This window comes from Carassius carassius, chromosome 41 (assembly GCF_963082965.1).
Source record: "Carassius carassius chromosome 41, fCarCar2.1, whole genome shotgun sequence".
Lineage (NCBI taxonomy): Eukaryota > Metazoa > Chordata > Actinopteri > Cypriniformes > Cyprinidae > Carassius > Carassius carassius.
In genome coordinates this window covers 16030717-16043249 of record NC_081795.1, presented here as the reverse complement: position 1 = coordinate 16043249, position 12533 = coordinate 16030717, and the positions used below count along the sequence as shown (strand labels likewise).

The following is a 12533-nucleotide window of genomic DNA, read 5'->3' as shown; positions in this document are numbered from 1 at the left end:
ATGGAAGACATTGTAACACAAGACATGGTTGCATTTTTGACCACAAGAGGGCAGTACAACGGTTTCAAAGAGATTTTGGTTCTTTTCTATTACATCTGACTGGCTCCCAGTGAAACTATAAACTATTCCACATCAGTACATGGATTAAACCACACAATCAGATCTTGTGCCTGTAAAAGAGTTGTGGTGCCGTTCTTGCTACTTAAAAAGGAGATGAAGGGCAACAGAAAGTTTGTGACTTTGACTTCAAACTAAACTACTAAAAGATGGAATGGCAGTTTTGTTTCAATAAGGAAAAACGAAACATTTTACAAGTGGCTATTTGCAATATGAATTCTAACATCATTGTTACTACCTAAATCCTGAACACACAAGCAATATTAAGGGTCGGGAATCAACCTTAGATGATTGCAAATTTCCCATTTTATAGAGCAGGAAAAATAGGGGTCACCGGTGGTTTTATCGATAATCACTTCCTTCTCCACGTTCCAGATGCATTCCATTGTCCGAAGTCAACCCACAACACACTGCAACAGATTAACTCGGACTGATCAACAGGACAATTGTGCATCAAGCGAGACAATGGCTGTCAAAATTTGACACATTACAACAAGAAAGAGCATGTTTCTGGGGTTTGCGCTAAATGCTCTCTTGTTAAGATTGCGGATGGATAAAGATCAGTGCATATAGAGAGAAATGGAGTCTGTCAGTGTAATCCTTCCAGGCTTTTAGAAATGAAAAGATTACATCTCTCAGGCTGTCTGACTTTCTATGGTAAGCCATGCATCTTCTTTTGTGGAGCAGCAAACCTTGTGTAAACTGTTTTTCAACCCTGGCGGGCCTTCTGCACACACACACACACACACACACACACACACACACACACACACAGTCCCTCGCCGCCTCCAGCACTGAGCTCTCTGTGTAGAGACAAAGGGTCAGCCCGTGGCTGCGTCCAGCTGCTAGCGTGATAAGAGCCAGTGTGTTTACCTAATTGTGCCGGGCCTAAAACATTAAGTTTTTTCTACCTATTGTGGGCCTGTAGCATTCCAGAAGCATTAGCCATCTGCTCATGCAAGCAGAGATATGGCTGTCTGATTGGCCAGCTCACTATGAACGGCCCGTGCTGATTGGTTATCTGAGAGCTCTGATCTGAACCCAACAGTGTTCTAGCTGTGCGCTGCACCAGACAGTATACACACAGATATATAACTTAATTCTCATTTATCTTAACATGTACAGACATTCAACATAAGCCACCTTCAACATACTTGATTTAGTTTGCTTGTGAAGGAATGTCACACTTTTTTCTTCTAAATAGCTGCTCAATGAAACATGAAGTGTTCAGAGTTCAGGATAGCAGGGCGTTATGAACACACACTTACTGTCTTATAGACTCCGAGATCCTACAGCTGGTCTGGTTCTTACACTGCATCTCGTTTTTCTTTATTTCTTCACTTCACACTATCTGCTCTTATTCTGACAGTGCTGGCCAGTACACAAAGTTAATCCTTGATATGAATTCACAGTTGATTTCTGGACTATGTTAAAAGTGAAATGTGTTATGCAATGAATGTTAATAAATAAAGAACTGTTGAAAATGTGTTCCATATAATGGCTTACATAAAAATATATCTTATGTAGAATATCTATAGATGGAATATCTTCAATACAGGTTAAATTAAATCAACAACATCAATGACTTGCTGTCAATTATCACAGGAATAATTTTGTTCCCCAGTTTGAAAAAACAAACAGCATTTAAAGTAATGCAATAGAAGTCTATGGGGCAAGGCATTGTGCCAGGAAAAAAAGTTAAAACACACCGGCCCGGTTTCACAGACAGGGCTTAGACTAAGCCAGGATTAGACCATAGATCAATTAGGACATTTAAGTAATTTTTATAAACATGCTTAGAAAAAAAACATTACCGATGTGCATCTTAAAACTAAAAAGGCACTGATATATTTTTAAGATCAGTCAGTGCAAGTTTATTTCAGTGGAAACAGCTCAGACTTGCATTTTAGTCTAGGACTAGTCTTAAGCCCTGTCTGTGAAACCAGGGGCATATGTTGCAAAAGTTTCACCACAAGTCTTTAACTTTAAAGTGTTAAAATGTGACTAGTGTGATATAATTGAATTTTATCATTTTCTATGCAATGTCATAACTTTTAAAATAAGTATTATCAATTAAAAATACAATGAGACAAAAAATTGTAACAAAACACAAACAAAAAGCAAGACAAAACAAAAACACAACACAGCAAAACAAATCAAAGCAAACAAAAACACATAACTTACCCCCCAAACCAAGACAAAACACAACACAGCAAATCAAAAAAAAAAGTAAACAAAAGACCACAACAAACCAAGCAAAAATCAAACAAAACCCAACACAAGCAAAGCAAATCACAACAACAAAACAAAATCAAACACAACATCAGTACAGCAAAACAAAAACAATACAAAAACAGTAGAGTAAGGAACTACACTGCGCAAGGCATGTTGAGGGTTTAAAATGTCAGACGTTGGTAAATGTGAAGCGTAGGGCTCAGTTAAACATGCAAAGCTTAAGAAAATGTGCAGGAAATGTCTGAAACTCAAACCATGGCATGGTCAAATGCCATCCTGAGGATCTGCCATTTCAGGGTGTGTCTCTCTCTCTCTCTCTCTCTCTCTCTCTCTCTCTCTCTCTCTCACACACACACACACACACACACACACACACACACACACACACACACACACACACACACACACACACACACACACACACACACACACACACACACACACACACACACACACACACACACACACACACACACACACACACACACACACACACACACACACACACACACACACACACACACACAGAGAAAGACTGAAAGGTGGCAAGAAATCTGAAGTGAGAAGGGGAAAGGAGAGAAAGGGGAGGCTAATCGTTTATTAATTACTGGCAGCCTTCACTCTCTACATGACTTCCACAAAGGTCACAAAGAGAAAAAAAAAAAGAGAGTTATGAAAATGTTGGCTTTCCTCCCTCTTGGCATGCAGGCTTGAAAGATAAAGAGGGGATAAGGGAGATGAAAAAAAAACCGAGAGAGAGCAAGAGACAGAGAGAGAGAAGGGCACACAGCTGTTTTGGCACCCTCTGGGTTTCAGGCTTGTGCTACATGTGCTTGCCATTCAACTGCAGCTCCTTTTATTTACTGCAGGTAAATGTTGGTGATTGGAGGCTGCCCTCCTGAAGGATTGTTTTACACAAATATAAAGAAACAGATGGCACATCACACTTGTGTGTAAAAGCAAGCAAACATTCTGATTGTTGTGGCAGAGAAGAAAAAAAGGTTTTTCAAAATATCACTCAAAGCCTTGAAGAAACAGTTCATCCAAAAACTGGAAAATCTGTCATCATTTACTCACTTATGTCGTTGCAAACCTGTATGACCTTTTCTTTTTGAAAAGGTTGAATTTGAAATAATACACTGTTTGCTCTTGGATTTATGCATTAGAATACAGGTGAATACAGGTATTGTGTTATTGTGTTATGTGTAATTTGCTATGTGACCCTGGACCATAAAATCAGTCATAAGGGTCAATTTTTTAAAATTGGGGTTTTTCTAAAAGTTGAATAAATAAGCTTTCCACTGATGTATGGTTTGTTAGGATATGACAATAATTGGCCAAGATACAACTATTTAACAATCTGGAATATGAGGGAGCAAAAGGAAATCTAAATACTGAGAAAATTGTCTTTAAAGTTGTCCAAATGAAGTTCTTAGCAATGCATAATACTAATCAAAAATTAAGTTTGGATATATTTACAGTAGGAAATTTACAAAATAATGCAACATGATATATAATACTTAAAATCCTAATCATTTTTGGCATAAAAGAAAAATCTATAATTTTGACCCATACAATGTATTGTTGGCTATTGCTACAAATATCCCCCAGCGATTTAAGACTGGTTTTGTGGTCACATATTGCAATACGATAATGTAAAATAATTGCAAATTATATTTAAATATATTTTAAAATTATAATGTGACCAATATACATAATCATTATTACTATCATCATCATCATCATCATTATTATTATTATTATTTATGTTTTCATACTAAATTGCTGGCAGCTACTGCAAGTGCCTTGGGGTGTCAATGTCATAACCTGTAAGATATATAATTAAAACACAAAATAAAGCAAAAACAAAGTTAAGCAAAGCAAAAATAATCAGTTTGATTCATGAACGATTCATTCAGCCTGATTCAATGAAAGATCTGAACAATAGTTTATATTGAAGTAAATGAAGTGAATAAATGACAACCTTTCATTTTGGAGAGAACTTCACCTAATTGTTCGATCACACACATAAATGGACAAACATACCTCTCCAGCAACAAAAAAGAGCAGTGGCGTCTCTTCCTCCTTTGTCTTGTATTTGGCCACGATCTTCTCTGCGATTGGCTGGATGAGCTCCTTGGCCGGCTCCAGCTCTCCCTCTTCCTCAGCATCTAAATGAGAGGTAAAAAACAATGAGATAACACAGGAAGAGGAATGATGAGGGCAGAAAGATGATAAATGAGCATTGTAGTAAGAAAAGGGAAGTGAAGTATCAATTGGCTTTGAGTGCTCCTCTGCCATGATCTCAAAGCATCATCTCACCTACGAACAGAACCAGGCAGGGCCCTTCATGCAGCTGCACGGCGTTGGATTCGCTGAGCTCCAGAACAGGTCGCGGGTGCCACGGGAAGAGCCGACAGTCGGGGTCATTGAGAATCTCCACCCGCCCCTGTCGCGTGATCATGTGACCCTCTGTGTCCAGTAAGATCAGTGTGGGGATGCCTGGAAAAGGTTAAACCACAACAACAATAAAAACTGTGTGTAAAAATATTCTTTAATATTATTTATACTTATTTATTGCCAAGATATAACTTTGAGATGTCTCATCATGTTTAATGGTGCAGTAAGTGGAGCTGAACTGCTTTAAGCTACATAAGAGTCCTCCACACACTAAGATCAACACCAGCACACAGAGACAAAGTCAGGCGGCCTGTGGTCCCACTGATCTCCCTGTACGGCCGACCTCTCTCAAACCCTTTTTCAGATAGACATCAGACTGCAGTATTATCAGGCCTAATCAGACTCACACAGCTACTGCAGGCTGAAGGCGGAGGGAGGGGGAGTCAGTATCAACTCATCCAAGATGAATTCCACACATTCCAGGCCGGATAGGCCTGAAGCCAGTACTTTCCCTCTCAATGCATCAACTCCCAATGAACAAGAGACGAAAGCAAAACGAAAGAGACTTTTCTGACAGTAAAAGGGGTCATATGATATCTGGATCAGAGTGAAATGGGGCTAAAACAGTCAGAATTTATTTTTTAATCACCATTTTACACACTCTGGGTCATTTGTTGCTGTTGCAGCTAATTAAACCAGAAAGATTGATAATGAAAGATTTAAATGCTGTCATTTATTATTCACCCTCATGTCATTCAAAACTTGCATGATTTACTTTCTCCCTTCAGTGATATTCAAAGCAAGAATATATCATGAACAATGTCCATACGGTGAAAGTCAATGTTGGTCCAGTGTTGTTTTGGACTTCCATTATATGGATTGAAATGCTTTTCAGAATGCTTCTTTTGTGCTCTGCAGAAGAAATAAAGTCATACAGGTTTGGAACAACATTAAGAGTGACTCTTGGCTTTTGGTTGAACTATGCCTTTATAAACCATGTTCTCAAAATCGTTACTTATACTGAGCGAGAGCGACATCCAGAGAGAGAGGGAGAGGTGGGGACACTAATAGTGAAGTAAACTCGATTAGCTACCCACATTCCTGAGGACCTAGAGCTCAGTTTGCAGTTCCTGGCTGTAGGATCAGCTGTATGCCATCCAACCACACGCTGTTACATCAAACAAACAGTTCCTCCTGAGCCAGAGTTAAAGACCAAAGACGTACCTTGGATTCCATAGAGTCTGTTGAGTCGTGAGCGTCTGGCCTCGTCTGTGTATGGCACGGCCAACCATGGCATCTCACTGAAATACTGCATAAATGACTCCTCTGACCTACGACACAAGACACAAGCTCTTTCAATCTTCACTGCATGTCTAAAGTGTCCTCCAGCTTTAAAATCATCAAATAATTATTGGAAAAAAGCACCAAATATGACTTACATTATGTGTGGAAGATAAGAATGCATAATAGATTGGTGTGAGTTAATGACCAATATTAGAGATTTTTAATTTATTGCTATCAGTTGAGTTGATGTTATACATCTGTATGGGCCAATACTGGATTTTAAATTGTGCTCATTTACCATATTTTACATTTAGATTGCCGATATCTAAAGCTCACTTAAAGTTAATCTTTAAAAACACCTAATAAATGATTGAATAACACACTCTGGTAAAAGTAATCTTAAGCAAATCTCTAAATTCATTTACATTTGCATTGTCATGCCAAAATACACTTGCAGCAATTAAATCAGTTTTTAGCGTTTTATTTAATTATTGAGACAAAATACATATCAATACAATATCATTACGTGAAAATAATTATCAATCAGAATGTTAATAATGAGTGCATCTCTAGTGAAAGTGTGTGTGTGTGTGTGTGTGTATATATATATATATATATATATATATATATATATATATATATATATATACAACCCGAATTTCAGAAAAGTTGGGACGTTTTTTAAATTTTAATAAAATGAAAACTAAAGGAATTTCAAATCACATGAGCCAATATTTTATTCACAATAGAACATAGATAACGTAGAAAATGTTTAAACTGAGAAATTTTACACTTTTATCCACTTAATTAGCTAATTTAAAATTTAATGCCTGCTACAGGTCTCCAAAAAGTTGGCACGGGGGCAACAAATGGCTAAAAAAGCAAGCAGTTTTGAAAAGATTCAGCTGGGAGAACATCTAGTGATTAATTAAGTTAATTGACATCAGGTCTGTAACATGATTAGCTATAAAAGCTTTGTCTTAGAGAAGCAGAGTCTCTCAGAAGTAAAGATGGGCAGAGGCTCTCCAATCTGTGAAAGACTGCGTAAAAAAATTGTGGAAAACTTTAAAAACAATGTTCCTCAACGTCAAATTGCAAAGGCTTTGCAAATCTCATCATCTACAGTGCATAACATCATCAAAAGATTCAGAGAAACTGGAGAAATCTCTGTGCGTAAGGGACAAGGCCGGAGACCTTTATTGGATGCCCGTGGTCTTCGGGCTCTCAGACGACACTGCATCACTCATCGGCATGATTGTGTCAATGACATTACTAAATGGGCCCAGGAATACTTTCAGAAACCACTGTCGGTAAACACAATCCGCCGTGCCATCAGCAGATGCCAACTAAAGCTCTATCATGCAAAAAGGAAGCCATATGTGAACATGGTCCAGAAGCGCCGTCGTGTCCTGTGGGCCAAGGCTCATTTAAAATGGACTATTTCAAAGTGGAATAGTGTTTTATGGTCAGACGAGTCCAAATTTGACATTCTTGTTGGAAATCACGGACGCCGTGTCCTCCGGGCTAAAGAGGAGGGAGACCTTCCAGCATGTTATCAGCGTTCAGTTCAAAAGCCAGCATCTCTGATGGTATGGGGGTGCATAAGTGCATACGGTATGGGCAGCTTGCATGTTTTGGAAGGCTCTGTGAATGCTGAAAGGTATATAAAGGTTTTAGAGCAACATATGCTTCCCTCCAAACAACGTCTATTTCAGGGAAGGCCTTGTTTATTTCAGCAGGACAATGCAAAACCACATACTGCAGCTATAACAACAGCATGGCTTCGTCGTAGAAGAGTCCGGGTGCTAACCTGGCCTGCCTGCAGTCCAGATCTTTCACCTATAGAGAACATTTGGCGCATCATTAAACGAAAGATACGTCAAAGACGACCACGAACTCTTCAGCAGCTGGAAATCTATATAAGGCAAGAATGGGACCAAATTCCAACAGCAAAACTCCAGCAACTCATAGCCTCAATGCCCAGACGTCTTCAAATTGTTTTGAAAAGAAAAGGAGATGCTACACCATGGTAAACGTGCCCCGTCCCAACTATTTTGAGACCTGTAGCAGAAATCAAAATTGAAATGAGCTCATTTTGTGCATAAAATTGTAAACTTTCTCAGTTTAAACATTTGCTATGTTATCTATGTTCTATTGTGAATAAAATATTGGCTCCTGTGATTTGAAAGTCTTTTAGTTTTCATTTTATTAAAATTTAAAAAACGTCCCAACTTTTCTGGAATTCGGGTTGTATATATATATATATATATATATATATATAAAAATTGTGGTCTGTGTTTCTTACCTATCAGCACTGACAAACACAATCTCAAATTTGTGCCCTGATTCTTTCACTTTCCGGTACGATTCCACCAGCACTCGGGTCAGACTGCGACAAGGAGGACACTGTGAAATAAAACACACACATAAACACATACATAAGTTATAGCAAGATCTCCTAAAGGGTTTCTGATAATAAACAGCACTTGGTGGCCTAGTAAGTGCCCAGAGCACTTAATATTACTCTCCCTGCAGTTCTGCACTCCTTCAAGAAAAAAACTAAACTAACAAAACAAATGTGACTAGGGCCTAGGAGGGCTTTTTAAACTCATCCTGTCTTTTCTGGCTTGAAGGCATATTGTGCTGCATGTTTTTCTCTTATCACAAGAGTGCTACATACAGCCTGACATGCTTCACTCAGCTCTCTTCAAGAGCTCTCCAGTCCCGCGTAGACTTTTAAATACTGGCAGGCCCAAACTAAACGAAAGCTCATCAGATTTCTGCAGAACTCAAACGCCTGCCATTCACAGAGTTTAAACATCCTCTGGCTTCTGGGTTTCTCTATCAAATATTTAGGTGGATCTGATTAATGCTTCCAGCTACCAGTATGCGTATTGCACAGATTTTCCTCAAAACATCAGCTCAGATAATGCGATTAAAAATGTCTGATATCATCTAGGCATAATTATCAGCATAAATTAGACATGAAGGGCCCTATCACACACCCGGCGCAATGTGATGCAAGGCGCAGCTCAAGTGTGTTTGCTAGTTTCAGTCGCAATTTCTTGTCCAGCATCACATTTATTTAGAAAATGCATTTGCGCCTATTTGTGCGCCCATGGGCGTGCTGGTCTAAAAAAGAGGTGTGTTCTGGCACAATATTATTTTAAGGAGGTAAAAATAGACTGTGCCATAGACCAACTCAAACCTGGTCTAAAGTCTAAATTAAATGGCGCAATATATATTTTTTTGTTATTTAAAGAGTGCGTTGGTAGAAAATGCACCTCTGGGCGGGTCCACAGTGCGCATTGACTTTGCTTATTACACACAGGGATGCGCATCACACAAACATGCCAAATATTAAAATCAAAAGGATTACAGTGTAAAAGAATATTATTGTGTAGGCTACATAAATATAAAAATGCAATAATGGATAGTCATTGCGTGTATTAGAATTAGGCTAACTATTTGCAATTCAGCCTATTACTATTTATAATGATGAATGAAATTGGCTAATTAATTGAACAATCATGCCAATACACACATACATATATATATATATACACATATATATATATATATATATATATATATATTAACTGACTCATCACACGGAGCTTTGGTGGATTCCTGTTTGTCCCGTAGATGATCTGCTTGCGCTTTAACTTCGCGCATGAGCAGATCGGTTTCTTCGCTTGAGAACCGTTTTTCCGTTGTTAAAATAGCAAAAGTGGATTTGGACATGCCCTGAGTGCATCTGCACCGTGCGCTTTACACTTTACGTTTAGACCGTTAAAATAGGGCCCGAAGAGCTCTTTTTGTAGAATTTAAAATGTATTTATGGTAACTTCTGATGAAGTTAATGCCTCCTTGCTGAATAAAAACATATCTTACTGTATCATACTGTTTATGGTTTCATATAATATATATGAAATTAACAGCAATTATTTGTAGGGTAATGATTAAATAAAATGTAATTTAACAGTAAAAGTAACTGTGATTGATAAAATATCTGAACCAGCAACACACACAGCACAAAATGAAATATATAATGAATTTTTTATAAGGTTGCAACCAAAAATGTTGACTTTCTTAAAGATGGCAAAGTATGAATCAGCCAAATGAGGTAATAAAATTGTACAATCATTTATTCACCGCTATGTTGATCCCAACCTGTATTCTTTTCATTTCACTGTGGTATAAAACAATAAAGCAGATATTATATTCAAACGTTTTTGGGTCCCATTGACTTTGTATGGTCTATAAATACAATGGAAGTCAATGGGAACTGAAACTTATTGGTTATTAACATATTTATTTTATGTTCCACAAAAGAAATAAACTCACATAGGTTTAGAACGACGTGATTGTAAATGATGACATAATTTTAATTTTTGGGTGAACTATTCCTTTAATGTATTCATATTTAAGTGCTGACCAGTCAGACTTCATACACAATTTTAGTCTGTACAAAAGTAAAACTAAACATCACTCCCATTAAGATAAACACAGACGTCTTACTGGAAATTAATGTGGCATCCCAACGTACAGTGTGTTCTGTTGCAGCTCCAGCCTTATAATTTCCAAGCCCATATAAAATTAACTATTAACAAATACAATGTGTGTGACCTAACTGCTAGGAATTATATAAGTTAATATTATTAATGTTTATTAGAGTATTATTATAGGAAAGTAAGAGGATCCTGACTGATATTCAGCTGTATAAAAACTAGTAAAATATTTTCCTTCCTTCTGTTTCCATGTGTATCTTTACAGATACAGAGCCAGAAAGCAAAGTATAAAGCTACAAACTCTCTGTCTGTTTTCTTGAGGTCATTTGAAGTCATTTTTACAAATAGAGAAAAAAAGTGGCATTAGTACATCAACGGAAACAATACGTCCAGACCGAGCAGCAAACTCCCGCTCTCTCTAGTGAAGCCAATTAGGAAGTGATTAAAAATGAAATTCATCGACTGGCCGCTTGAGGCTGGCTGCAAAAGAGAGTCAATCCCATAGACTCCCCATGTTAAAATGCCCAACTTTACAGCAGAAAAAAACATGTTTTCAGCCTGGTGCAAAAAATGATTTTGGTCTATATAGCTAATTTTGCCCTTCATGACAACTGTGAGGGGGGTGAATTTTTTTATAACTCATCTGTTTAAATTATATTAAGCCTTAAAGTTCTGCATAATTAAGGGCGTGGCCACTTGAGTGACAGGTGAATTGGCACTGCTGTCACAGCCGTCGCGCTAGGTGGGCGTGGCTTTTTATAACTTGGTATTTTCGATTTTCCGGGAGAGTCGCGCGGTGACATACTGCCAAGATGGCGACTGCTCGCTCTGCACATTTTAGGCTTCAAAAACTCTCTTCAGGAGACTACGGGTGATGTCACGGACACTACGTCCATGTTTTTATACAGTCTATGGTCCAGACACACTTAGCCTTATAAAAGTCACTTCAATAGAGGTTCAACTTAAGGCTGGTTAGGAACGAGGAATGCACTGCTGGAATAATAAACTGAAATATATATCCTGGTTTTGTGGCTCATCTTCACAATTTGTCTGGGTTTGGAAAAGGGGGAACTGGAAAAACAAGCTCCTGCTGCTGTAGCTGCAGCCCTGTGGACAGGCACAAGCTGTGCCCATGTTTGCCGAAACCAAGAGAAACGCTGTCAGTCAAGAAAACGTTCCTCTGTGAATGAGAATGAGTGCATCACGTACTGGCCTGAGTGTTAGGAGTGACATTTATAGTGGAAAATAACAGGGTTTCTGTGGAAAAGGCTTCATATGGCAGGAAACCCCAGACAAACAGAAGTGTCCACTGTAACACCAGTCAGCTTTGATAACTGATTCATAAAAAAAATTCTTTTATGAAATGGTTCTTTTAAAAGATTCAATTTGGAAGATTCATAAGTTATTAAAGGTTTGAATTGGTCACAGTGAATCATTCAGAACCATTATACTGACTCCCTCACTGAATCATGAGTCATTTTTTGGTTATTTCCTATTCAAAAGGTTCTTGTGATTTATACTTATTGCTAACCTGTGTTATTTTATTATCAATTAGATATGTTTTTAATTATATTTTTATTTAATGATATATTTATATATTAAATTTAAGGTTTTAGTAATTTTTTGTCATTTATAGTAGTTTTTAACATGTCCATATAATTTTGTATAAATTTTTATATTTATAGTCAAACTAATTTTAAATTGTTGAAAAAGAATTTGTAAACCGTATTTTAGCTGATATTTGTTTTACAGAATTTTTTCTTTTTCCATTTTTATGGTTTTAGTTATACTAAATTAAAATGAGAAATGCTGCCTTGCCAACTAGCTAATAAATATATTTTAATTCGGCTATCAACTATAATAACCCTATAACATTATTTTGCTATTGCAATTAATTATTAAGTGGTAAGAGCATTTTGAGAAAGGCTCAAAATCACTTTCCAGAACATTCTCGTTCCCCAATCCTAGCTGGTGGAATGATCTTCT

The 12533-nt window shown here is 37.5% G+C and overlaps 2 protein-coding genes across 2 annotated transcripts in view; both read right to left on the bottom strand.

Annotated features, from left to right (window-relative positions):
- LOC132122873 (glyoxalase domain-containing protein 4-like) overlaps positions 1–12533 on the bottom strand; it is a 176993-nt gene that overhangs the window by 7933 nt on the left and 156527 nt on the right. The window lies entirely within an intron of this gene.
- LOC132122860 (nucleoredoxin-like) overlaps positions 1–12533 on the bottom strand; it is a 91979-nt gene that overhangs the window by 2121 nt on the left and 77325 nt on the right. Inside the window, exons 4-7 of the mRNA XM_059533348.1 lie at positions 8342–8442; positions 5977–6083; positions 4675–4854; positions 4399–4523 (exon numbers count right to left, since the gene is read on the bottom strand). Of these exons, the coding sequence (XP_059389331.1) occupies positions 4399–4523; positions 4675–4854; positions 5977–6083; positions 8342–8442 (513 nt within the window). The remainder of the gene's footprint in view (positions 1–4398; positions 4524–4674; positions 4855–5976; positions 6084–8341; positions 8443–12533) is intronic.